This window comes from Phascolarctos cinereus, unplaced genomic scaffold (assembly GCF_003287225.1).
Source record: "Phascolarctos cinereus isolate Bilbo 61053 unplaced genomic scaffold, phaCin_HiC Scaffold_726;HRSCAF=1367, whole genome shotgun sequence".
Lineage (NCBI taxonomy): Eukaryota > Metazoa > Chordata > Mammalia > Diprotodontia > Phascolarctidae > Phascolarctos > Phascolarctos cinereus.
The window spans coordinates 402,381,185-402,408,755 of NW_027556098.1; the positions used below are offsets into that span (position 1 = coordinate 402,381,185).

The 27,571-nt window shown below is 52.6% G+C and overlaps 2 protein-coding genes across 2 annotated transcripts in view; one reads left to right on the forward strand and one right to left on the reverse strand.

The window, feature by feature from the left end:
* Positions 1 to 2,340, forward strand: part of PANK4 (pantothenate kinase 4 (inactive)) — a 43,066-nt gene extending 40,726 nt beyond the window's left edge. The window contains exon 19 of the mRNA XM_020975770.2: positions 1,722 to 2,340. Within this exon, the coding sequence (XP_020831429.1) occupies positions 1,722 to 1,935 (214 nt within the window). The 3' untranslated portion in view covers positions 1,936 to 2,340. The remainder of the gene's footprint in view (positions 1 to 1,721) is intronic.
* Positions 2,341 to 11,955: 9,615 nt separating this feature from the next.
* The window catches only part of PLCH2 (phospholipase C eta 2), a 341,798-nt gene continuing 326,182 nt past the window's right edge, over positions 11,956 to 27,571 (reverse strand). Inside the window, 3 exon segments of the mRNA XM_078145756.1 lie at positions 11,956 to 14,612; positions 18,703 to 19,015; positions 26,658 to 26,737. Coding sequence (XP_078001882.1) covers positions 13,012 to 14,612; positions 18,703 to 19,015; positions 26,658 to 26,737 — 1,994 coding nt within the window. The 3' untranslated portion in view covers positions 11,956 to 13,011.

Here is a 27,571-nt window from a genome sequence, read left to right on the forward strand (position 1 = left end):
AGCCCGGGAAGACCTTGTGGCAATAAGGCCTGGTCCGCATTGGCCAGTGGGCTTCCTTAGGAGGTAGTGAGCTTCCCTTCGCCGGAGGTCTTCAAGTGCAGACCGTCCGCCTACTTGTCAGGTGTGTTGTAGGGGGGATGCTTTCCCACTGTGGGCCTCAGCTAGATGCCTGCTGACATCCAAAAGTTTGGGATCTCTTCTACAGACTTCCTTGGGAAAAGCTCCTTATTTGCCAGCTTAAGTAAGAATGGTAATCAGCTGTAACCACAGTCATTCGAACAATTATGTTCTTGATGGGAGCATAAATGAGTCCCACACAAGTGTGTTAGTGCGGCCCCTGGTGATCCAGAGCCAGGGTTATCCAGAAAAACGTCACTCATTGGAGAAGGCTGGTCGGAATTGGTAAGGTTCCGGATTCCAAATGGGTTCATTTTAAGATGAGGCAGTTCCTTTGCTGGGTGACAGGGTTGTCCAGCTGAGTTCCTTAAGAAGCCCTTCTTGGTTTAGAGTAGTTTTGTAATTAGAAGCATCCATTTGCCAACAGAAAGTGGTTCTGCCAGCCTGGGAGTCCGAAAGGCCCGGGCTGAAGTCCTGCTTCTGACCCCCGCTGGCTGGGGGACGGTGACCGGGCTCCCACAACTCCGCCCTTGTGCCTGGGTCAGAGCTGCATCCCTCTCCTCCCCCCGGTCCCCAGGGCCAGCTCGTCTGGGGCGCTCTTTGCCAGTGCCCTCCGGTTCTTAGAACCTGTCCATAAAAACGTTTGTGTTTCTTTTGTTTTGTGTTCTCTCTCCTCCTGACAGTGTAAGCTGGCTTTGTATCCCCAGCACCCAGCACGCTTCCAGGAACGTGTCTTTGGTTGTTGTTGTTCAGACGTGACCCCCCTTGGGGTTTTCTTGGCAAAGATACTGGAGGGGTTTGCCGTTTCCTTCTCCGGGTCATTCTGGCAGATAAGGAAACTGAGGCACACAGGATGAAATGACTTGCCAAGGGTCATGCAGCTAGGCAGTGTCTGAGGCTGGATTTGAGCTCGGGAAGATGAGTCTTCCAGACTCCAGGCCCGGTGCTCTGTGCACTGTGGCGCCACCTAGCTTCCCCGGTGCACCACTCAGTGCACTAGAGGCTTAATAAATGCTTAATGAGTTGAAGCGACTTCACCTCTCTACACAGAGATGAAGTGCTAGCCTTCATCAGTGCAAGGCTTTTCTATGTGAGGGGTGCCCATGGTGATGCTGTCACAGAGGAGGACCGCCGTCCCCCGCCCTCCCAGTGATATGCTGTTGGTAACAAAGGAAGCGTGACGTGCTCTAGAGCAGCGCTTCTTGAACTGCGGCTTGAAACCCCAAAATTTGGCAACAGTGAAAGGTTTCTGAATGCGCGACGACCAAAGATTAATTAAAGATCAAACAAGTAATGAACCTGAAGTGTTTCTGGCAGCGCTGGCCCGGGTTGCATTGTGCAGCCTCACAGCAGCCTTGGTTCTGAACACACAGCGCACTTTACTGCTGCTCGCGCCCTCAGGCCACACGCCAGCCGAGGAAGAAGTTTAAGCAGCCCTGCTCTAGGCTGACGGGAACATTTAAGGTTTGGTACAGATTGATAACGATGAAAGAACGGAGGTCCGTGTCAGTTCCGCGGTGCCGGTGAATGGCAGCAGCTTGTCATGGGCACACGCAGGTCCCTGCCGGGTCCCCAGCTCACCACGCTTCTTTCTTCCTTTGCAGCCGTCTCGACAAAGGACTGGCAGTGCTGGTTCGGGAGCGCAGCACAGACCTGGTGATCATTGAGGGCATGGGGCGCGCCATCCATACCAACTACCACGCGGCCCTGCGCTGCGAGAGCCTCAAGCTCGCCGTCATCAAGAATTCCTGGCTGGCCGACCGGCTGGGGGGCCGGCTCTTCAGCGTCATTTTCAAGTACGAAGTCCCAGCCAAGTGAGCAGCCCCTCGGGGGCGGGGGGCCGCCTGCTCTACACTTGCACTAGCTTTATTGTCAGTGGTAAAGAATGTATTTTTATTACAACAGGGGAAATGGAGTTCCAATCAGATTCTGTATTTATATTGTGCTTTTGTGACTCAAAGCGACAATATGACTAACTCGATAGACTATACCCACGAACGTATATATATATGTATATCACTCATATTGTTTATTTTGGTAAGTGTTTATTTTAATGCTGCAGTATTTGTGATGGAAAGACTTGACTTTTTTTGTTCTGTGAGACATTCATATTGAAATATATTTAAATGTTAAAGAAACTTTTTAAAATATATATCTATCTTTGACTAAAATCCGCCAGCAGTCAAATGGCCCGTACCAAATAGAGTTTTTAAAGAGCCCAGAGTTGCTTTTGCGTGTTTGCTCCTTCCACAGGGCTGGCGCTGCAGGCCTTTCTCAGCTCACAGAGCCGAGTTTCCAAGCTCCATTCTCTCTCACATCATCCTGGGCCTCCCTGCATCGGGGAGGACCTGAGACTGACTTTCTTTGGGTAAAGAGCTCCAGGATGCTGGCAGTGAGCTGGCAGAACGGAACATGGAGACCCTTGGTTTCCAGGGCCTGAAGCCTGTGTTCATGGTGCCACACACAGGGGGAGCCTGGACAGGCAGGGAGTATGCCGTGCCCCTTCCACTGAGCTTGGCCAGCAGCAGAGGCCAGTCACAGCCTGCGCCTCCCAGGTTCTTTCCCTCGTGGGGTCTCCAAGCCCACCAAGGCCCATTCTTCTGTGCTCTCCAAACTCTACCGCAAACTCCAGCTGAAAGGGAGGAAGAACAGGGCAGGGTGAGCACCAGCCGGGCATTCCGCTGTGGAGGGATCTCTTATCTGGCAAGTACAACTGAAACAGAGCACTTTCTTGTGGGCAGGGGCTGCGGGTCTTGCATACATGTCTTATAGACACTCAATAAATGTTTGTGGACTGCTTGGTGGACCTTCAGAGGCACAAAGTAATTTTGGGAATGGGGGAACTGGGGAAGGCCTTGTTTTTATTTTATTATTTTTTGTTAAATTCAAAAAAAAATTTTTTTATATTTTGCTTTTTTGGTGAGGCGATTGGGGTTAAGTGACTTGTCCAGGGTCACACAGCTAGTGAGTGTTGTATGTCTGAGGCTGGATTTGAACTCAGGTCCTCCTGACTTCAAGGCCAGAGTTCTATTCACTGTACCATCTAGCTGCCCCCTTATTTTTTGTATTTTTTTAATTTGGAAGGCCTTGTTTTGGAGGTGGCACTTGAGCTATTCCTCGAAAGAAGGTAGAGATTCTAAAGGGTGGGGATGTGGGGGGAGTGCAATCCAGATGTGGTGTGTCATACAAACAGCTGCTAGGTCCCCGTGGCTGGAAGGCAGTGGAGGAGGGTGGTAATGATGAATCAGCCCAGGAGCAGAGGTTGGAGCCAGACTGTGAAAGATGCTAAATCACAAATGCAGTGAGGAGCCACTGAAGCTTCTTGAGCAAGGGAGTGGCCTCATTTTTAGGGAAATCAGTCTGGCTTCTGGGTAAAGGAAGGTTTGGGAGGGGTGGATGGTTAGAGGCGAGGAAGCCACGTGGGAGGCAGTTGTGACCGTCCGGGTAAGAGACGAGCGGAAAGGACCTTCTTGTGGGCATCCCTGGTAACCGCAGCCGCTGTGCTTGGGTGACTTAACCTCCTGGGGCCTCAGTTTCCTGTTCTGTAAAAGTTAGGGTGAGTGGGAGCGTGGCGCAGCCCTGACCAGGAATTGGGAAGCTGGGGATGATGTGGACCCAGTGGGTTTGAGTTTCCGTTCGGGAGATATCTCGCCAGAACTGGAATGGGGCCAGACCTAAACTCCTCAGGGCTCTTCCGGTTCTAAATGGCTTGCCTCACTTGTCATAAACACAGCTTGCAGTTACAGCCTAGAATCCAGGATATGTGACTGGTTACCATCCCGCTGGCTGCTTCAGGGAGCGCAGGGTTTGGAGTCAGAGGACCTGGTTTTCAATCCCAGTGCTGTTGCTCTCTGTTTCCTCCCTCTGCAAAGTGAGGGGATTAGTCCCAAGGGGCTCTGAAGTCTCCAGCTCTGAGATCCAGAGTCAGCTTGAGCAAGTCATGTGTGGGGCTCAGCTCCGCACTTTGTAAAACGAGGAGGCTGGGCCCAGTGGCCTGCCAAGGGCCTGGCCAGCTGGAAATCTATGATAACTACAGAAATGGCACAGGGTTTCTTCTTTGTTGGAGCCTCGAATCTGTGGGGGACCAGTAGGCAGGATTCCTGAAAAGGCTAGGCATTCTCTGTGGCCTGCCTGAGTTTGCAGGCTATAGAGGAGCCAGTCGTCCCCTGGCTGGGTAAGTGCGTCTCCCCAAGAAAGCAGTCTGGAACTTGGGTTATGGTGATGAAATTAGTGTCAGGAGCAGCTGGGGAGGAAGGGGTTTGCTAATTCTTAGTGAGTGAAGTGGGCCTTAGGCAGCAGTGCTAACAACAAGGCTAGTGGAGCTGATGGAATTCCAGCCGAGCCATTTAAAACCCTACAAGATGATGCTGGTGAAGTGCTGCGCTCAGTGTGCCAGCAAATCTGGAAAACTCAACAGTGGCCACTGGATCAGAAGAGATCGCTTTACATGCCAATCCTAAAGAAGGGCAATGCCAGGGAATGTTCCAGTTATCAGACAGTTGTGCTCATTTCACACACCAGCGAGGTCATGCTTGAGGTTCTGCAAGCTGGGCTTCAGCAGCATGTGAACCGAGAGTTACCAGAAGAGCAGGCTAGTTTTTTCAAAGAAGCAGAGGAACTAGAGACCAAATTGCCAACATTCACTGGACTGTGGAGAAAGCAGGGGAGCTCCAGAAAAACCTCTACTTCTGCTTCATTGACCACACTAAAGCCTTTGACTGTGTGGATCACAACAAAATGTGGCAAGGCCTCAAAGAGCTGGGAGGACCAGGCCATCTTACTTGTCTCCTGAGGAAACTGCATGTGGGCCAAAAAAGCAGTAGTCAGAACCACACATGGAACAACTGATTGGTTTAAGAGTCAAAAAAGAGTACCACAAGGCAGTATATTGTCACCTTATTTAACTTATAGGCAGAGTACATCCTGGGAAATGCCAGGCTGGATGAATGAAAAGCTGGAATGATAGTGGCTGGGAGAGTTATCAGCAATGTCAGATATGTGCTCTAATGACAGAAAGTGAAGAATTAAGAAGCCTCTTCATGAGGGTGAGAAGAGAGTGTAAAAGCTGAATGGAAACCTAATATTAAAAAACCAAAACAAAACTAAGATCATGGCAACTGGCCCCATCACTTCTTGGCAGATAGAGGGAGAAGCGATTGGAGCAGTGTCAGATTTTATATTCTTGGGCTCAAAGGTCACTGCAGATGGTAACTCCAGCCATGACGTTAAAAGACGCTTTTTTCTTGGAAGGAAAGCTATGGCTTATCTGGACAGCATACTGAAAAACAGCCGTCACCTTGCTGGTAAAGCTCTATCTAGTCAAAGCTGTGGTTTTTCCAGTAGCAATGTGGTTGGACTGTCAGGAAAGCCAAGCACCTGAGGAAGTGACTCTCTTGAATTCTGTTGCTGGAGAAGATGTTTGAGAGTCCCTTGGACAGCAAGGACATCAAATCAGTCAATGCTTAAGAAATTAATTCAGGCTGTTCACCGGAAGGTCAGCTACTGAAGCTGAAGCTTTAATACTTTGGCCACATAATGAGAAGACAGGACTCATTGGAAAAGACCTTGATGTTGGGAAGGATTAAAGGCAAAAGGAGAAGGGAACACCAGAGGAAGAGGTGGATACAATGGACATGAGCTTGGACAGACTGAGGGATAGTGGAGGATAGAAGGCCCTGGTGTGCTAAGTATGGTCCATGGGGTCACAAAAATTCAGACGCAACTGGATGAATGAATAACAGTGATTCTTAGCGAGCTGCCCGGGCTCCAGGAAGTTGATTTGCCCAGGGTCTAACAGCCAGCATGTGGCCCAGGCAGGGCCGGTTCTGAGGCCAGATTCCGGCCTGGCCCTGCGATTTTCCTGGTCCAGGGAATTTGCAAGGAGTGACCTCTGCCCTCCGGTATGCCTCTGGGCTCCTTCTCTGTAGCTTATGGCCTGGGCCACTGAGAGGTTCAGAAATTTAGCTGATATGTGGCCCAGGTAGGACTTGGACCCAGGTGTCCTTGAGTCTTCTTGGATGCCGAGTCCAGTCAGTCAGTCAGTCAGTCTGTCTGTCTGTCTGTCTGTCTATCTATCTATCTATCTGTCATTTCTCTATCCCATGCTGATGTCTGGACTATGATGTAAAAGATAAAAAGTCAAGTGATAGGCCAGGAGCACTGGGAACTGACCTTAGCTGTCACTGCGCCCAGCCGTCCCTCCTTCACTGTGGGTGCCAGCTGGGCCATGATATGAGGTGGTCAGTCCTCAGAAACAAATCCAGGGTGAGTGGCCAGTGAGGGCACACCCCGTTTTTGCAAAGTGCTTTCACTGAGGCCCAGACAAGTGGAAGAGTGAACTCAGAATCACAGAATCTCTGAGCTGGACGGGATGCCCGGGGCCGGGTAGGCCAGCCTGTACTTGGCGGGTTGACTTGGAGCCAGACACTTCAGGGAGATGGGGCCCACTGTGCCCTTTTGGTCCATTTCCCCAGCTGGACAGCGAGCATGATGGTGAGAAGCACTAGGCTTCATGCCGTCCAAGCACTTGGTGCACTCTAGGGCAGCACTGAAGAAATGTGAGCTATCGTTTGTGCCACACCTGACTGATGAGGTCCTCCAGCTCAGGCCATTTTCAACTTCACAGACTGCAGGTTAAGAAATCTGGAGTGAGCGGCCGCTAGAATCCAGCCCAACCTTGGCGAGTTTGAAACCTCAGTGTTCTCTGGTTCCCTCAGCTGCAGATCCATCCGCTGGGTTTATTATCTTAGCTGCGAGTTAGGGCTCCCAGCCTCCACTGAGGCTCCTCCATCCCCTCCAATCAGTAATCATTGACTGAGCTCCTGCTGCTTGCCAGCCCCTCCTGCCCCCCACCCCTGCATCCCAAGACACCGCAGTGTAAAGGTCCCCGTGCAGGGCTGGGTGTGTCCTGTGTGGGAGTGAGGACTGGGCATTGGCTCCTGGGAGATGGCTGGGTATGATGCCTTCCTCAGAAGCCGGTCCTGTCTCCCAGCTCTGCTCTCTGAGTAACCCTGCCTTTCCTTCCTCTGTCCTCCTCGGGGAGCCCTGGAGTTACCAGGAGAGGGAGAGAACATAATGTATGCATTTTTCTTTGGAGCTGGAAGGAACCTTAGAGTAAGAAAATTGAGGCCTTGAGGGGCTGTGATTGATCTGGATAACACTGTCTGAGGCAGGATTTAAACCCAGGTTTTCTGGACTCCGCCCCCAGTGCTGTGTTCACTGGACCACACTGCCTGTATAGTCTGATCTCCATGGCCCCTCCTTTGACAGCAGAGGAAACTATGTCCCTGAAAAGTACAATAATTTGCTTAAGGTCACACAGGTAATGAATTTGCTTCAGAATTTGAAGCCAGCTTGGGGGGACTCCAAATTCAGTTCACTATCTACTAGCTAATGAGTTGTTCATTGTCCTAGTTGAAGAGCTCAGAGGCTCCTGGGGGCCTGTCTGCCTACCCAGGCACCAGACAGGGTCTGTGGTGCCTGCCTGTGTCTTCATCAGACCCAGGGGATGACAGCCCCTCAGGGTGGGGGTGGGGTGGCTCACTGATGATGACTATGATCCAGGGACTTCCCCTTAGCAGCCACCAGGTGGCACTCGGGAGACACCTGGGGAGCCTGGCTGGGCTGGAAAGCAGCACCTGGCAGAGGGATGGGGAGGAAATTCACGTTGGAGGAGGGTGGGCACGCTGGGGGTGGGGCCAGGCAGCAGCACCCCTCCTCTGACTATTCCTGAGTTAGCGTGAAAAGTGCTTCACAGACTTTAAAGTGCTCTTTAAACGTCGGCTTCCGTTATCAGTATTTTGTGGCCTGAAGTAGCTGTCTGGTGTCTGGGCTCACCCGGAGGACCCCCACACTGGCTGTCCCTTGGCCTCTGGCCCGGAAAGCTGCAGGCCCTGGGGTGGGGTGGGGGATGCCAGCGAGCCAGCCAGGAGCTTCTGGGGCCCTGGCTGTGGCAGGCAGACTTGCCCATTCCATCGAAGACTCCCCTGCTCCACGGGGAGGGAGCAAGGACAGGACTTTCTCCTTCTGTCCCCCCAGCCCAGGGCTGACCCTCCTGCTCTGGGCTAAGCTGTGCCAAGGCCCAGGGCCGCAGACCTGCTTCCATAGCTACCCCCACTTGCACATGGGCTGCTCCCCATCTTGGGCCAAATCTGGGGTTCCCTATCCCTCAAAGGCCAGGGGGGCTGCAAACAATAGTGCGAATCCCTAACCTCTGCACCATGCTTTTTTACTGGACAGTCTGATAGTGTTGTCCCCATTTTACAGATGAAGGAGAAGGGCAGGTTGGGGGTGGGACAGCATAAAGCTTCAGTGAATCCCCAAGGAGACGAATCAGAATGTCTGGAAATAACACAAAGACCACTCTCCCTCCTCAGGGAGCCCATCACAGAAGGGTGAGGGGGCTCAAGCCTCATGGGTTGATCCCTTACTGGCCCGTCAGCAAAGAGCCGGCTTCACAGAGACTCGGTATCCCCTCAGCATCCCTCCTCCTGCCTCCCCTCTTTCAGCTGCCTGCTCGGTCCCTCAGATCTTGGCCTGGAAAAGTCAGCTTATTTCCTGTCCGTCAGAACACGTAGGTAGGGCCTTCCTTTGCTCCAACCTCCCGGACCTCCTTTACCGGGGGAGCTAGTGATTGGGGGAGCCACCCTGACACGAACCGTGCTTTTTAAAAACGAATTCTTTCGATTTGTGGCCTGGTGACCTGAGGCATTTATTGTTTCAGAGGAACCAAGGTTTGTCTGCTGCTAGCCTGGGCCCCATGCAGACCCCCTGGAAAATCACTGCTTTGAAACCCATCCATCCATCCCCCGGAGGGCTTCTGTAGGCCGAGAGAGGAGAACCTGTCAGGAGGTATGGGAGGGGGACTTAGGTGGGGAACCAGGCAAGTTGCACCCTCTTTTCTTAGCGCTGAGCAAGGCAGTCCCAGAGCAAGGCAACAGCTTTTCCACACACAGGTCAGCAGTCTTACAACTAGAAACTCATGGAAGGAAAAAGAAAGATTCCCAGACTCCTACAGATACTCCCTCTCGTGCTCCCTCAGGCAATGCAGCTTGGCTGGGGGGTGCCTAGCAAAAGGAAGTTCTTTAAAAGCCAAGTTCAAGGCCCATCTCCTGCAGGAAGCCCTTCTTGATCCATTCCCCCTTCTCTTCATGCAAGGCCTTGAAATCAGGTCATATGAGGTTCTCCTTGAGGGAAATAGGGTTGTTTACCCTGGAGAAGCAGCTTGGTGGTACAGTGGAGAGACGGGCCAGATCTGGAGTCAGGAAGACCTGAGTTCAGATCCAACCTCGGACACTTCCCAGCTGTGTGGCCCTGGGCGAGTCACTTCACCCTCTTGGCCTCAGTTTCCTCCACTGTCAAATGAGCTGGAGAAGGAAATGGCAAACCCGCTCCAGTGTCTCTGCCAAGAAGACCCCAGATGGGGCCAGGAAGAGTCAGGAATGACCAAACAACAGCAACCACCCTGGAGAAGAGGATTCTTGAGGAGGGCACAACAGCTGTGCTTGGGAATCTGCAGGGCGGCCATGGGATGGACGGGCCTTGTGGCCTTGCCTCAGAGAGCTGAACTGAACAGAAGGAGGGATGGGCTGGGAAGGAAGAGAAGGAGAGGGACAGATTCGAGCTCGAGGTCCTGACACATGGTGCTGTCCCCAGATGGAATGGCCAGCCCAGAGGCAGTGAATGCTCCCTCCTTGGAGGTACTGGGGAGATGGCTCAGGGGGTTTGTGGGGTCTCTGGACATGGCTGCACAGCTCCCTTCCATCTCTGAGTCTGGGCTCCCGCTCTTCCTTTTGACTTCCGAGCACTGAGGCCCTAGTGGACACACCTGGGCATGGGCTTCCCCGACTCGGCATTGCCCTGATCCCTGCTTTCCTTAAGTCCTGTGGAGGTGGCCTTGCCCCACCATCCTCACCCCCCCCCCCAGAAAGCTTACAGATCACTTCCCTCATCTCCTTTGAGGTTCAGAACACCAGCTGTGAGGGAGACAGTCCCAGGTACCGACATCAACCCCCTTGTACAGAAGATGGATGGGCTCATCGAGGTAGGAGCTTAGCTATTTAAGATCACACAACAGGCCTGAAACAGAGCCAGGACTGGAACCTGGATTTGGTGACTCCGAGGCCTGGGGCTCTTTGGGACCCAAGGGGGTGAAGGGGGTGGGGCTTCCAGGGTCTTTCCAAACCACCTCCCACCAACATCATCCACAGGCCAGTAAGAAGAGCCCCAAGAGGCCATGCAGTCCCAGGCCCTTCTTGAAAAGGAAAAGGAAGCCCAGAGTGGACCTGCCTAAAGCCACACAGGGAATTATTGACAGAGACAGGCTCAGAATCCAGGCCTGCTGCTGACACGTCCCTGGAGCCTCAGGCCTTCGGACAATTCAGTCAAGCTCAGTTCAGAGCATTTATCCAGCCTGTGCTTCGTGGGCCAGGCAGGCACTTTGCTTATGTCTGGGAATACAAAACCTAAAAATATGGGAACTCCCTGTTCTCAAAGAGCTGATTTTCTACTGAAGAGAAACAGCGTTTAAACAGGCAAGTAAACCCCAAATAAAACACAGGACAGCTAAATATTTGAAGAGCTGTGATGTGGTCAGAAGGGAGTTCACCTGTCCTGTTCTGCTGGACACACTCCCCCCACTCCAGAGGACAGAATTAGGTGAATCGGTACTAGGCATGAAGAAGCAAACTGAGGCAAGGGTCAGAGAAAACTTCCTAAAAATGAGTGGATTGGGCTGCACCTAGAAAGTGCTTGAGTTTCTTCCCACCCCCACCCCCATTTGAGGCCTTTGAGCAGAGGATAGATGATGATTTATAATGTAAAATGCAAATTCCTTGGGGTAGGGACTATAATTTTTGTCCTTGTAGACGAAGTGCAGTGCCTAGTACTTAGGCACTTACTAAATGTTCGTTGGTTCATTCCTCTCTTTTTCTCCCCCGAAGCCAATAATCCATCCGGCCTCTCTGCCTAGCCTCGTACCCAGAGCCCAGTGCCCGAGTCCCAGATCCAGTTCAGCTCAGCACACTGAATCTGGAGTCCAACATGTCCCAGTCTAGCCTTGAGCCTGAAGCCAGAGCAGAGCCCAGCCGTTTGGATCCTGGGGTAATCACTGCCAACAGTACCCAGGGCAGGAGGTGTGAAATGAGCCCCCAGCCCAACCTATGAAGAGAAATCCAGTTTGGAGGAAGGAGACCCCAGAATGCTAGGAAGCCACAGCTAGGAGGATGGTGCAGGGCATGGTCCTGACTGAGGAGCACCCCACCTTGTGTATGTACCTCTACTATGAGGAAGCATCTGGACGTTTCCTATTTTAAGTAATTTTTCTTCCTAATTAGGTTAGCTCTTGTTTTCAGGCTGCCGAATGACATCAAGTTCTATGAACAGCCTTTAAATCTGGAGCCCTGGGACAGTTCTGGTCATCTTTCCCTGGATATAGATCTGGTTACTATTGAACCCAAAACCCTGAGCTCAGACACTCTCACTCTCACTCCATTCATGACCAAAGCCCAATGCTTGGTTTCAAACTCAGTCCATCCCAGCACAAGGGAGTCTCAAATGTAGCCCAGAGCCCAGAGATGAGTCTTCAACCCAACCTCGCCCTGAGAAGACCCCCTAACCCAACCCAGACTAGACAGGAATCTCAAACTCAGCTCAACCCAGAGAGGAATCCCTTCCCCCCCACCAAAGCCAGTCCAGAGGGGAGTGCCAAACCCACCTTGTCCAGGGAGGGCTCCCAAACTTAACCCAGCTCAGATGTTGGGAGAGCAGTGAATTGACTCAAAGTCCCCCAAACGGGCCAGAGTCCATAGCCAGCTACCATCAAAAGAAGTCAGGAACCAAAAGGTTTGATGCATTTTATTGGAGTCGTGGAAGAACTTACAAATAGGTTTTTAAAATGTTTCAATGTACAGAGAAAATTCTTATACAAATAAAACAAGATGGGTAAAAAGTGGGGGGAGGTGGCCCAGGGTCCCAGGGGAAAGTGCCCTCTCCTGGGACTGGGGTCACCGTGGAAACCACTGTGGTCAACATTCTTCCCACCAGGAAGGGCTAGGATCTTCATGGTGTCTCACCTGTCCTGAACACACACACACACACACACACACACACACACACACACACACACGCACACACACACACGCACACACACACACACACATGCACGCACACACATGTTTGTGTAAGTACATACACAGGCTAAAAACAAAGGTAAAAATGGGTTTGGAGAAGGATAATTTTGGGTAGTTTCTCATGTTCTATATGTGTGTCTAAAAATATATATATATATATATATATGTATATAATCTCATTTAAAACACATGAAAACCCTGGCACGGCAGTGCAAACATGGAGAGGCCCGAGAGCTTCTGCTCCATGCGCTATGTACAGCAGCATTGTGGGGAGCCATCCCCCCAGCCCAAACCCTCCCCACATTTGAGCAGCAGGGCAGCGGCAGAGGCCAAGAGCTCCGTGTCCTCCTCCCTCCTGCCTTGGCTGCGGAGTGAGCACCTCAGAGCTCTGCGGAGCTGACAGATGCTGGGGGTGGGGTAGTGTGGACTGAGGCTCAAGGCCAGCCCAGGTTCAGGAAGGGGGAGGTGCTAGCGTGCGGGATCTCACCCAGCGGCCGTGGCCTGGGTGTCGGGGACACTGGATGGAGAAAGGTGGGTGGGAAGAGCCAGGGACAGAGAAGGCCAGGCCCAGGCAATGCAAGAGTGGCCAATTCTGGACCTGCCTCACCACTCGGCCCAGCCTGAGCCCAGAGGAGGGGCGAGTGATGGGGAGCCAGAACCTTAGCGGGTGGACACATGGGAGTAACAACACTTCTCAGTCTTTGCAGCCCAAACCCCGAAAGCCTTTCCCTGACTGGGCTTTCTCCTCCCCCCGTCCTGCTCGGATTTAGAGTTTCAAAAGAACAGGGCCCGAGTCCGAATCCTCGATGAGGCCCGGGGTGAACTTGGAAGGGGGAATCAGAAGAGCCAGAGAGTCCACACACCCCTCCCGGCTCACAGAGCAGGCCCCCTCTGGATTGCCCCGTTCTTCCAGGGGACCCTGGACCCCCAGACCCTGGAGCCTCTGCCTCTCCTGGGCCTGCCTGGCCCGGGTGGCAATGTAGCGCACTCTGCTCTGGCTCCGAGAGGAAGATCTACGTAGGAAGCCCAGCCCCTGGCCCACTGTGGCCGGCCCGGTCTCGTCCTCGTCCTCGTCCTCTGCAGGCCCCAGGCTGGTGGGGGATGTGATGTCGCCGGCCAGCTGGAAGCCGGTCAGTCTCCTCAGCTGCTCGGTCAGCTCATCCCGAGGCCTGGCCTGCAGCCTGGGTCCCAGAGATCTCCCTGCCCCAGCGGCAGGAGGTGGACGGGGGCCAAAGCTGCGGCTGATGCTCCTGTAAGTACTCTCGAAGCCGGGGGCAAAGTCGTCCGATGTGAGGTCGCCCAGGCTCTTGGACTTGGCAGCGGCCCCCATGTCCTGAGCTCGGGGCCCCAGGGAGGACCCCTCTGCCCGGAGGCCCTCCATGTACAGCCTGCTCCACGTGGGCCTCCGGCGGAGGGAGGCCAGAGCATCCTCCGGCCTCCGGGCCAGGGGCCGGGGCTGCAGCTCATCCGGGGCTGGCGGTGGGGCCACCCCCGCCCTCAGGTTGGGGTTAGACTTGCTCTTGGTCACGGGGGGCAGCTGGGCCCCGCCAGAGGCAGCTGAGCGGGGCCAGGGGCCCTTGTGCACTGCTAGCCCCGCCAGCTTCTCCCGGCTGCCTGTGAGACAGCCCAGGTTGGGCAGGCTTTTCCTCACCAGGTTGGGCATCGAAAGGTCGATGACCGTGTCGTTGGAGGACATGCTGGAGGAAGAGGACATGCTGTCCCGCTGACTGCCTGGCTCCAACTTGCTCCACAGCTGGTCGCTGCCCGTGGCATCTGAATAGACGGCTGCAGCAGGGGACTGTCCGGGCGGGGCACGCCGGACCACTAGGTGGTCAAAGGTCACCTGCCCTTCGCTCTTGGCCCTCCTCACCACAGCCGGCGGGCCGGCCAGGGCCCGAGCTGGGGCCGGAGGGATTCGCAGAGGGACGGAACCCACAGGCCGGCGGGGACCCTGCGGGTCGCCTGTGTGCTCTGCCCTCCAGGCTGCCCCATCCGGTTCCTCTTCACAGTGGGAGGGGGAGGGGTGCAGCAGGGAGCCCTGCCCTGCCGGGGGCGTGGGCAGTGCCCCCTGGGACTCCTGTTCTCTGTCCTCCGTCTGCCGTTCCCCCTCTGAACTTCCTTCAGCGCGGTGTGGCCCTGGAGCGGTCAGTCCACCTGGCTCACCTGGGGAGGGAGAGCTCAGAGGGGTGTCAGAGCCTGAGCCTGCGGAGAAGTGGGACCCTCCCTCGGAGTAGCTGATGGGGGCGGGGGGCAGAGGGGGGCAGGGAGCGGGGGATGGCGTTTCCTTGGCAACGAGCGGCTCCTCCGCGATGGTTTCGAGGCCGTACAAAGACGAGACAGATCTCTGGATGGAGAACGGGCGGCCATCTGGAGAGAGAAGGGCAGCGTCAAGCCAGGCAGTGGGTGAGTGAAAGACGTGAACACCGCCCAGGGCCCAGCCCTCCGAGAGCCCCACCATAAGGGGTGGGGGTGGGGGACCAGGCACAGAGCTCTGGGGAAGTCTGGATGGGGGTGGGGGTGGGTTTGAGGGACTAGAGCCAACGCACAGGGGTATCCACCCTCTAAATCTTGCATTGCCTCCCCAAATCCTCCCTCATCCCCTCCAGCCAAGGGTGTGTGTGTACGCACGAACACACACACACACACACACACACACACACACACACACACACACACACTTCAAGCATGCTGAGAGATAATTTCATGCTGAACACAAAACCTTCCAGTTTGGGGATTTGGAAACCACCACAGCCCTATTACCAAGCCCATCTGGCCAGCATGCTCAGGGCACACTGAGACACTGTGGTCAGACATGACAACGGGGACTGGGGTCCAGGACTGCTGGGGTAAGTGGGGGAGGAAACATGAGGCAGGGCAGTGGGGAGGAGTCTGGGTGAGTTACCTTGAAATCTCTCTGTCCTTTCAATTCTTAACTACAGAGGTAGAGTATGCATGTGGACAGGAGAAACCATAATTAGTTGGGAGGGTGAGACAGAAGTGGGACATGAGGCAAGACAGGGAGGAAGGGAACCAGGAAGTACAGTGAGGGATTTTATAAAAGTCCTCCCTGTAGATGGAAAAGTTTGCCCAACCAGAGCACTGATGAGTAATAGATGGGGGCTTTATTTTCTGTTTTGTTTTGTTTTTTTTTATTAAGTATAATAAATGCTCCCTATAGTGCTTAGTACATGAAACTGCCAAAGGACCAATTAGATGTAATGGCACGGGCCCCCTAGAGCTTCTGGGGCACCCACATCCAGCAAACTTGGGGTGCAAATAGCAGGAGCCCTGGCTTTGGTCAGTTCATCACTTTCCAAGTTGACTCGAGAAGGTACTCTGGGCAGCCTAGAGAATTCGGAGAGGCCTGACTTCCCGCCCCTTGCTCTCAATCAGGGAAGGACTGTGGTAGGAGGAAGTTGGGAAATCTCCCCATCCGACTGGATTAAAGGAAGCAGTGCTGGGTGGGCTATAAGTGATGCTGGTTCTGCAGGTGAGGCTGAGAGAGGGGGAACTCAGTACTTTTTTTTTTTCCTCAGTGGGATGTAGGTTCTTTGCCTCCAGATCATCAAGGGAAGTTTTATTATCTTGAATGCTCCTTTTACACCATCGTCTCCATATGATAGAAACTTGTGGTCCCTTCTACCCTCTGCAGCCCCAGATAGCAGCCCACAAGGGAAAAAGAAGGCCAAGAACTAGGAATATGATAAAGCCCAAGAGGAAACGATAAGGTGAGGAGCAGGATTGGGGGGGCCCTAAAATAAATACATGCTATAGTTGAGTAAAAGTTGAAGGAACCAGGAGTGGAACTGGGGAGAAGGTGTCTGGGACCGTTCTCAAGGAGTCTGGGGAAGAAGGTGAGACGACTCCAACTCTCCACCCCTTGACCCAGCTTCCTCCTTATTTCTTCTATCCCACATTCCTTTGTGAGCAATCCTAAAAGGCCCCAGTTCCATGATGTCAGCGGCTGATGGAATTTTGGGAGTGGGTCTCCACTTCCATGACGATTCCAATGCAGGGTTACAATCAGCATGAGAGGAATACACATGCCGGGGGAAGGTGCAGAGGGGGTGAGAACAGAACAGTGCTCTTCATATAGCTGAAGAAGCATCATACACAAGAGGAATTAGATTCAGTCTGCTTGGCCCCGGAGGGAAGAATTAAAAAGAATGTGGAGAAGATAGAGGGAGGCATATTTCTGTACATGCAGGAAAGACATTTCTACCAATCCGAGCTCTCTGAACTCCACATAGGTAGCCTCATGGGGAGTGAGCTGAAACACATCACTAGAAGGGTAGACCAATTGGATCATGAAATCAGTCACAGTTCTACAGCAAAACAAGGCTACAAAATGTTCTCACAATGTGACCATGCAACAGGTATTAGCAGTATTGCCATCCTTCATCTTACAAATGGGGAAAACCAGGCTTGGAGAGATGTGTCTTTCCCAAAGTCACACAAGCAGGGACATGGTAGAGAGGATTCCTGTACTGGGTGGGAGGTTGAACTAGACCACTACTTTCTAAGGTGATAACAATTTTTTTCTTCCTTAGCAGATTTAAGCAAAGAGTTCATGCTGCTTTCGAAAACTGCATGTCTGCAGAGCAAACATATCCTTATGTTTTGGGTTTTTTTTTCCATTTCAATGCAGAATTTTTTTTTTAAATTCTAAGAACTCTGTGGGTGGCACAGGCTGCTCCAATCACTAAGTCCAGGACCCTGAGAGTGAGAGAAAATGAGGTTCATTCAAGCTGTTGCACTCAGTGTCATGGACTGTGAAAATCCAAGCCCAAAGAGCAGATGTCTTATTCTATTAAACCTCTTCAGTTTGACAACCTTGGTTAATAAAGAGAGTTTGCCCTCTGCCTAGAGTTGTGGGTCAGTGACCCAGAGGAGAGCTTCATTCACAAATTTCAATTATTCTGGATTTCCCTTGGGGCCTGACCTTTCAAGAAAGTAGAAAGAAAGTCTTTGAGGATGGAGCCCCAAAGAAAGGAGGATGGAGCCCTAAAGGGGAGGGATGGGATGGCTTCAAGCATGGAGCCCTGAAGGGAAGAAGATGGGACTTTGAAGGGTCCCTTTGAAGGAGGGTCCTGAGAAGGGAGCTTGGAAGGGAGAGAGATGGAACTCTGAAGGGGGCATCCTGAGGATGGAGCCCTGAAGGGAGGACCCCAAGGTTGTAGCCTTGAAAGGAAGAGGATGGGACCTTGAAGGGAGAGTCCCAAGGAGGAAGAGAGATGGAGCTCTGAAGGGAAGATCTGAGGATGGAGCCTTGAAGGGAAGTCTTCTAAGGATAGAATCCTGAAGGAAAGGCCCCCAAGGATACAGCTATCAAGGGAGGGCCTTGAGGATGAAGCCTCTTGACAGTCTTGCCCCAATCTCAGGCTCTGGTTGGTCAATCTAACATTAAAGCTATTCTACATGGGTTTCCACAGAAGGATGACAATGACCTCATGGGTGGTGGAGAGCAGAATGGCTCATGGGAAGGACTAAAGACCAGGGACAGAGGTAGGGAGCCTAACCGAAGCAAAACCAAAACAAACTTGGTACAGAAACACACTGAAAAAGAAAAGGTGCCCCCCAACTCCCGAAGAAGCTACACCCGGAACATCTACACTAGACCACAGGCCATGCCAAAGCGGGTAGGGGGAACAATGGAGACGGACACAGTGGGGAAGGGAGTGCTCCGAAGGGACCAGCAAGGGGGAAGAACATCTAGTCTTACCAGTGAAGATTAGGGAGGATTTACTCCGAATCTCCTCCAATTTTTGCACAAACAAAGCATTGATTTCCCTCTGCAAGGTGCCCACGGGCCTGAGGGGATTTTCAGGACCCCTCAGACTCTCTAGGCTGCTGGAGTCAGAGGATGTGGAGCCACTGGCGGCAGTAACTAGGCTCACAACACTCCCATATTTCCCTCCTGGCCACCTGGGCTGAGAAGGGCCCTTGGCCCCACGGCATTTGGACAAGTTTTTGCTCTTCCTTCCCCAGCCCAGGGGCTGGTCACTGTCCAGGGGGGCTTGGGCAGCGCCACGGCCGCTGCTGCTGTTGCTGTTGCTGTTGCTGTAGATGCCACCCCTGGGCCCAGGGGTGAGAGAGTCCGGCCGGGCTTGGGGCTGCTCGCTGATCCCCCAGTGTCTGAGGCCCAGCCTCCCAACGCCTCCGAGCCCCCCGCTGCACTGCTCAGGCTGGGGGGCCTCCCTGATGGCAGGCCCCGGGCAGGGCTGGCAGCTGCTCCATTGACCCTCGACCTCGGGCCCCTCACAGGAGCCAATCATGCATTTCATGCAGCTTGCTGCCATCCCGGCAGGCCCAGACCCCTCTGGGGTACCTGGCCTCTCACCTGGGGAGCCAAGGCCCAGGCTTTGGAACCTCTCTGACCTTCGCGTGGGCTCGCTCAAGGTCGAGCCCTCAGCTGTTTGGCTCTGGCTTCTCCCTGTCCCGGGACCCTGGGCCTTACCTTTTGGCCCTCGGCCTGGCCCCTCACCAAGGGCTCCGGGGGCTGGGGCCGCACTCTCTGGCTCCGAGTCAAAGCGGGGCTGGGAGGTGTCCTCGCCTGCCCCCTCTGAGCCACTGTCTTTGGTGTCCGTGGTGAGTTCAGGAAAGCCCTTTTTACCCTTCTTCTGGCTCTTGGTGGGCGCGCTAGCCGTGCGCCTCAGGAGCTGGCCACTAATGGAGGGTCTGTTGTGGAACTGACCAGCAGCATGACTGTCCAGGGACGCCTGCTTTGGATTTCTGAGAAACAGGCCTTTTAAGCCCAAAGCCTGCTTCACCTGCAAGAGAGAGAGCCTCACATAATATGCAGCTGCCACTGGGCCCCTCCCCATCCTCCCATATCCATCCCTCTTCTGTAGGGGACAAGGAGGGAAGGAGAAGGGAGGAGATTCTCCAGCCCCCAATTGGGGCCAGAGGCTGCACCCCATTTGGAGCCCTGCCAGAAGCCATAAGTTCAGCAGGATCTACTTTGGCTGAGTGCTGGGGGAGGAGATGGGAGGTCAATTTGAAGCAGACAAATTGTAGCTGGGAGGACAGGAGGGATGTTCTACAGTGCTCACTCTCCTGAAACTCAGGAGAATGTGGAAGGGGCACAAAGGTTGAATCTGTCTACCTCGCCTGCTCCCACAAAGTCTGGAACTAGGGAGACAGGATAGTCAGGCAGAGGAAGCTTTAAGACACCCTCAACCTGAACCATACTCCCCTATCCCGTGGTCTAGGAATATAGACCCACCCATAGGCACAATTCCCTTGCTAGGGATGGGCAAACATCTCTCCAGGATAGAGTCTATGAATATCTAGCAGAGGGAGCAGCAGAAGCGAGGTGGTTGGGGGCTACAGGGTGGTCCCTCTGTCTACCATCAGGGTGGGCAAAGGACTCCTCTTTATGAGGAGGCCCCAGCCAGGGTTGGAGAACCAACCCGGGGGATCATGTGGCCAGCAAAAGGCCCTGCATGGGGCTCAGACTATGGTGCCCTCCTCCTTACCCTTCTCCTCATTCTAGAGGAATGCCTACAGATTTTACTCCTCACCTTTTCACTCTGGGTTCACCCCAGGCCACATGCACTCTGGAGGGGATCCTAGGGTGGCTATGGGGTCATAGCAAGAGGTAAGCATGGACTGAATTTTTCCAGTGTCATTGAAATTCATCAGGAGCATGGGTCCCAGCAGAAGAGGGGCAAAGGGGAGAAGGGCTGAGACCACATAGGTCAGTGGCATGACCTTGCATCTTGCCTGTCCCCCTCTGCTACACCCTGTTGCCAACCCATAGAAAACAAGCAAGCTTCTCTGGTCAGACCCAGACCATGTGCTACAGGGCTTCATCAAAGTGGGGCTGAGCTTGTGGTTTGGAGAAAGAGAAAAACACCACAGTCGCGTGTTCAAACTGTGGACAACCCCCGAATAGACGTACAGAACTTCAGCATTCCTAAAAACATTCCATGTGTACTTGCCAGCCCTATATTGCAAGTGAAACAGGTTGGGTTGCTGAAGATTTTTGTTTGTTTTGAACAGTTTTTGTTTTTGTTATTTTTTTTGGGGGGGGGAGCAAGGGGGAAGGTCCCAGAGAAGGATGGAGGAAGTGGGAGATGACTCCTCTTAGGTCTGTCTACAGATCCCACTGTACTCAACTGGCCCCAGCATGTCAAATTCAGTTTATTAGGATCATCAGAGTCAGACCATTCAGTCTTACCCCATTTGTTTTCTAGAGGACTAGGAGCTGAAGGTCTGGAGATAGGAAGGGACTTGTCCAAGGTCATAGACAAGTGGCAAACTCCAGAGTTGGGTTGTAATCCAGGGGCTGAAGGTGGCATCATCCATACTTAGAGATGCATGGAAGGTTGAGGCTAGAAGGGACCCGAAGGGGCATAGAGTCCTCTGCCCTCCCCCTTTTATAGATAGGTATAAGGAGGTCCCAAGAAGGCCACACGGGGAGCTAAGTTGTGGTTGACCTAGGATGAGAAAGATTTCCTAATGCTTCATCCAAGGTTCTTCCCCCTCCTTTCATATGAATGTTTGTAGCCTTGAATTCCTAGAGCTAAGCTGGGATTCTCAGAGTGCTGAGCTCAGTCTGGAAAAATGTCTAGGGGATACTTTTCCTAGGGAGAGGGGCTGGACCAGATGGCTTCTTGGTCACCTCTGACTTTTGGCTTTAGGATTGACTGAGTCCTAGCTGCCAATAGGGAGCTGTCCCATGTATGTGGTGGGGAAGGTGTGCGGAAGGCTTCATCCATGGATACCCTAGGAGAGCCAAACCTTCCACCCATGGCTCCAGCTCCGTCCATCTTTTCTCCTTTCCTCCCCCTGCCAGGCCTGGAAGCCTTAGACCCAGGTATAGGTGGCTCACTGCAGCCATCAGCCAGGACCCTCTGCCACCTAGCCCAGAAAAGCTGGTGCTCTGGACACAAATTGGAGGGATCAAAAGCCTAGTGGGCAGCATCAGCTTGGAGACAATCCAGAGAGGTTGGCAAGTACCCAGAGTTACTGCTGGGAGATGAGAGTAACCAGCATCCTTAGCAAATGCTTGCAGAGTTCAGATAGAAGAGGTTCAGAGAGTAAACACACGCACACAATCACACGCGCAAACTCCCATCACAGACAAAAACATTAACAATCCCCCCACCCTCCCACCCTGCCCCAAGGATGGGATGGTGTGTGTGGCCAGGGCCCATGGGAGAGCTAGCTCCCAGGGAGGGCATCCTGGAGGCAAGGAGAGCAAGGAGCCATCGTGCTTGAATCAGCTGGCTGATTCAAGATCCCAAATCCAGTGCAAATTTGGTGAAAGGTCACAGGAAAGTCATTTAGAAGAAGATCCAGAATGTTAGCTTTGAACTTGGCAGAAACACTCCACCTCCACCCTCCACCCCCAGGCAGAGGGCAGTCAGGGGAGGTGCCTTTGAGAAAGGGGCCCCAGGAGCTTATGACCATTGGTTTGAATGGAAGAGCCAATCAGGGTGAATGACCTGGACTGTGGGAACCCAGGGAGAGTATTTGAATGAAAGGTTTCTTTTTTCTGTGAAAGAAGAAAGGAGAGAAAAAAGTGTGTGTGTGTGTGTGTGTGTGTGTGTGTGTGTGTGTGTGTGTGTGTGTGTGAGAGAGAGAGAGAGAGAGAGAGAGAGAGAGAGAGAGAGAAGAGAAGAGAAGAGAAGAGAAGAGAAGAGAAGAGAAGAGAAGAGAAGAGAAGAGAAGAGAAGAGGAGAGGAGAGGAGAGAAGAGGAGAGGAGAGGAGAAGTGAAGTGAAGAAAAGAGAAGAGGAGGAGAGGAAAGAGGAGAAAAAGGGGAGAGAAGGGAGAGGAGAAGAGAAGAAGAGGGAGACAGAGAGGGAAAGAGAGAGGGAGGGGTAAAAGAAGGGAAGGAGAAGGAGGAGAGAGGAAGAGGGAGGGGAAAGGGAAGAGGAGAGGTGAGAGAGAGAGAGAGAGGTGGAAGGGCAAAGGAGAGGAAGAAAAAGGAATCAGAGGAGAGACAGAGGGAGAGGAGGAAAAGAGAAAGGAAAGAAGAGTGATCAAGAGGAGAAATAGAAGGCATGAAATAGAAGAGAAAGAATAAGAGATAAAGAGGGATAGAAAGGCTATGAACAAAAGAGAGGAGAAAGGGAAGGTGTAAGGGGGAAGAGAGAGGAGGGGTAAAAAGGATGAGCGGGAGAAGAAAGAGAGAAGCAAGAGAAGAAAAGGAGATGCAAGAAAGAGAAGGGAGTGGGTTGGGAGGAAAGTGGGAAGGAAGGGATGAGCAGAGAGGGAACAAGAGCAAAAGCTGAGCCCTCGGTGCCTTCCATCCTGGACCTGCTTCATAAATGGCGGGTTTTCTGGCTCCAGATGGCCCCACCATATCAAGGAGGAATGTCACAATCCATGAGTTGAAGAGTTTCAAAAATGTCAATGAGGAGGTGGAGGAAGAGGGGAGGTGACTAGTCTGAGAGCATGCAGGTCGGCCGGCGGCAGCGGTCACTACACCTTCCTGAGACAGGTCGGGGGGTACCTTCAAGGCTCCTAACCATTCTCTGCTTCTAAAAGGAGACTTTGGACGCAGAGAAGCCCACTGTAATACCAAACAGACAGAGTAAAGGCAAATCAGACAGCAACAACATTGGGGGGGACAAGGGGAGTTGGTCATCACACCTGGAAAGAGCCCCACAGTACAGAGAAACCACAGGTGGGGAGAAGGCAGGGAAGGAAGGCAGAAGACATGGCAAACATAAGCAAGAAGCTTTGCGAAGTGGAATGAGAGAGGCCAGGGTAGGGGTGGGGGCAAGGCCCAGCAACCAGGGGCTATTCTGTCCTACCCATGAATCCAGCTCTGTAATCTTAAGAAAAGGATGAGCACCCTAGGCTTTAGAGCTAAAGGGACCTTCGAGATCATCCCATCTAGCTCCCTCATCTTATGGAGGTGGAAACTGAGTCCTTGAGAAACCAAGTGACCTGTTTATAGTCATCAGAACCATCATTTGAACCCAGCTCCCTCAGACTCTGAGTCTAATTGGACCCAGCCCAACTGCAGCCCTCCTAGAAGGGCATCCCACAGCTGTCCAGGTGGGTCTCCCAATGGTTCTGGCCATTACTGCTGGAGACAGGGTAGCAAGAGAGTTCACCCTGGCGACTGGTGAGTCTCTAGGAACTCATACCCACCCCTAGAGGCCCAGAGACCAGATCAGGGGGCTGGAGAGCTGGAGAGGGGCTAAGGCTGAGTTGTAGGGAGTGCTGGCTCATTGGGGACTCCAGGTACCATCTAAAACTCACTGCCCCTTAATTCTAATCTCCTGCTGTTAGAAATTTTTTTCTCCATTGCCCCCTCTCCCCCCAACTCTCACCATATCTCTCTGAGGCTGTGATGGAGAAAGGGAGCAACAGGCATACAGACTAGGAGAGAAGCTGAGGGAGGGAGAGGAAGGGATCCCAGGGGAATTGAGACAGCAGCTCAGGAGCTGGGAGGGGGGAAGGTGGAGAGGTCAGAGGAATGCAACAAGGGGCCTCAGACATAGAATTAAGAAACAGAGCACACAGGAAGAGAGGGAGGAGGAGAAGCATCCGTCCAATCTCCCAGACATGGCTGCAAAGGCCCCTCTTTCCTCCCCACTCTGCCCGTGCAAATCAAAACAGTCCCCAACACAGACTTCAGAGGGGCTCGAGGCAAGAGGAGGGGGCTGTCGGGACCTCCCCTAGGTGAGGTCAGGGGATGGGCAAGCAGAGAGGGGCTTCAGGGCAGGAGGTGGGGAGATGGATGCTGTTAGAACTACGGGGGAAGGAAGCAGAGGAAAGGAGAGAAGGGAAGAGCAGGGCCCTGAGGGAAGGGAAGAAAGAGGGAAGGAAAAGGGATAGTAAGGGAGAGGGAAGGTAGGTTGAGGCTTTGAGGGAAGGAGAAGGAACAAGAGAAGAATGGGGGGAAAGGGGAGGAAAGAGAGATGAAAGGAAGGTCAGGGCCATGAAAGAAAGAAGGGAAGGAGGAAAGGGGAAGGAAGGGGAAATAGAGAAAAGGAGCAGAAAGAGGAAGGAAGTGTAGAGGAAGGGAAAGGGAAGAAAAGGTAGAAGGAATGAAAAACAAAGAAGGGAAAAGGAAGGAAGGGAAGAGAAAGGGAAGATGAGAGCAAGGGAAAGTCAGGGCCATGGGGGAGGGAAGATGAAGGCCTTGACTGGGTCAAGAGGAAGTAAAGCTGACAAATCCATCAGATCCCTTTAGCCTGGCACCCAGGGACTCAGAGTCAGGTGCTGAATCTGCTGTGCGTGGGACCAGAGAACGGTCTTCAACAAGACATCCAGCCCTTGTTTAACTTCCCCGATTCACAGGGTGCTACTGTGTGCTCTTCCAGGCCACTGGGGAGTGGCTAATGAGCTGTGCTGAGCTGTCTAGGGCAGCGGGCTTGTCCTCATGTGTCCTGCCTGGGTAAAGGGGATGAAGCCATCTGATGGAGATACCAGGACCCCTTAATCTGGGCCAGGGGCTGTGATCTCTTTAGCTAAGCAGCGCTGAGGAGGCCTTATGACAAGGAGACCATAGGCCTTCTGTTCTAGAGAAAGGAAAAGCTGAATGGGCAAGGAAAGGGAGAAATGAAGGGAGAAGGGAGGGAGAGAGACAATAAGAAACCTCAAAGAAATGAGGTAGGAGACAGGACATTCCTCAGGGACACACTACCCTAAGTTAGAAACTGCTCATTCTAAAGCCTGAGCTGCTGAGTCTAGTAACAGCTCACTCACATAAACTGTAGGTAAATGGGATGCTGAGTAGGGCAAACTGTCACCTACTCTCATCCCCCCCAAAGCCCTGGGGCCTGACGTCCATCCTGTCCACATTTCCCACACAATCTCTGGAGAGACTCTGACCTCTAGACACAGCCTGACCTTGTTAGTAAGGTGCACCTTCACTGAAACTAATGCTCTCTGTTGTATACAGACGTCAGGCTCTAGAATTCTGTAGTGTTAGAACATAGAACAACAGAGCTGGGAGAAGCCTTAGAACACAGAATTGTAGAATTCAGCTAGGACCCTGGGACATAGAATGTCAGCTCTCAGAAGGGCCTTTTGGACAATGCTCGGTAGGGAGGGACCTACCTGTTTGCATCTTGAACGTACAGAATTACTGGCATACTGTCTCTCCCATTAGGATGGGTGCTTCTTGAAGGCAGAGGTGGCTTTTCCTTTTTTTTACATCACTAGCACTTAGCTTAAAACAGTGCCTGGCACACGGAAGGTGCTGAATACGAGCTTGTTAACTGACTGACTGAGGATATAAATGTCAGAGCTTGGAGGGAGCCTTGAACGTAGAATGTTAGAGCTGGGATGGAACTTAGAGGTGGTCTAACCTCTCAGTTTACAGCTGAGGAAAGAGGAGGGAAGGAATTTGGCCACTGGGCCAGAGTCAGGGACTTCAGCCCAGATCTGACTCCCAGTATGTGGACAGTCTCTCTTCCCCTCTTGAGAGTACACAAGTCGGCCAGTGTGAGAGATCTCACACAAAAGGAGCCTCAAGAGAATCTCTCTGCCTAAGATGTTCTGACCTGGCTCTGAGCTGGAGAAATCAGCAGGAGATGATTCTCCTACCTCTCAGATATCTCTCTCACTCTTCTTAACTTAGGGTCTGGGCTAAAAATGGGAGGACCCAAGGGAGCCTTCTATTGAGAGAGTGACAATAAGGGGGCATGGCTGAACCCCACTGCCCCAGAGGGAGCATTTGCCTTCTTACTAACCTCAGGTGGAGAGCAGACAAAGGGTGAGGCTGATGTTTGTAAGTACAGGCTAGTTTCTGCCCTGGTAGCTTTAGCCCAGCTCCCCAAAGCTAGGGTGTGGGCAGCCCCCAACCCTTCATGGGCTATCAGGAAGTGGAGAGAAGCCATGGGAGGAATTGGGGTCTAAACTCCTTGAAGGACAAATGTTCTACTCTACCTCCTCACATTGAGGAAGGGGGGGGGACTGGGAATCTGAGAATACCTCTTAAATGGGTTACCTCTGGGACAGCTAAAGGGTTCATTGGGTCCTTGAGCTGGCCAGGTGACACCATTTCAGCTCCATTTTGTGTATCAAAGGGGAGAAACTTTCCCTTTACCCAAATATCTTATATGTACACAATCATTTGCACGTTATCTGCCCCACTGGAATATGGACTCCTTAACAGCAGGGACTGTTTTTGCCTTCCATTGTATCCATCCCTAGTGCTTGGCACAGTGACTGGCATGTGGTAGACCTTCAAAAATGCTTGTTGACTGACCTTCTGACCAGTTGCAGCTTGTTGTCTCAACCTTCACCCGAGGGGCCTGTCAACTTGAAAACCATGCATCCCAGGAAAGAACCCGAGTCTAGCAGTGCAGGTCCTCTCCCTCCCCCAACCTCGTGTGGGCTTCCCTGGGAAGAAGGACTGGTATCTTCAGGTCAGTCACAGCCCAGATCCCAACAAGAAAGATTTTCCTAAGGGATCCCCATGGTGGCTAAGGGTACTCACCTTACCGGAGATGTCATTGATAGCTATGTGAACAAAGATGGAGGCCTCTTCCATCCCTTCCAGGTAGACATGTCGATAACCTAAAACAAAGATCACTGAAGTACAGAGGGGGTGGGGGGGGGAGGTCTTTCTGGCTGTAACAAGCACCCATTTCCAGGCCAGGCACTGTGTTAGGTGCTAAGGACCCCCCTCCCCTATATGGAACAGCTTCCGCCCTGATGGAGCTTCCATTCTCCTGGGTACAGTTTTTGTATAGGACTCTATTCACCGTAGCCCCCTAGCTGATGAGCTGGACCAGTCTTTGGAAAGCAGACTTGGAAATATACTCAGGGGTAGCACCTGGCAAAACTTATAATCCACTGACAAAGACTTTGAGATCCCAGGGTCATCCGCTACCATGACGAAGCTTTTATCCTCAAAGTGTCAAAAGAAGTTGAGGAAGGCCCCTCAGCATGTTGCGTGAGCCATCATCACAAATTTATGGGAGGGTGTGGACAAGTATAGCACAAGCAGAGATAGATGGGTTGCAATCTGCATTAGTGGAAGGCAGGGGTGTCCAGCTCAAACAGAAACAGGACCACTAAACTGTACATAAGGACCCCTGCATGCCACGTGTTGATTTGGTTTTAGAATGCAACATCATCTATGTTTTATTGTTATTTTGTTAAACATTTCCCAATTACATTTTCATCTGGTTCGGGCTGTACTTGGGATCATTGTGGGTCACATGACTGACACCTTTGGTGGAGGGAACACTCACAACAGCCGTCCACTGAATATTGGCATGTCTCTAGCTGTTAGTGAGCTTTCCATCTTTACGGATTTACCTGTTTATACCTTGTATCCCCTTGCTAGAATGGAAGCTTCTTGAGGCCAGGGAACATTATCCACCCTGTCTTTTCATCCATAGTATC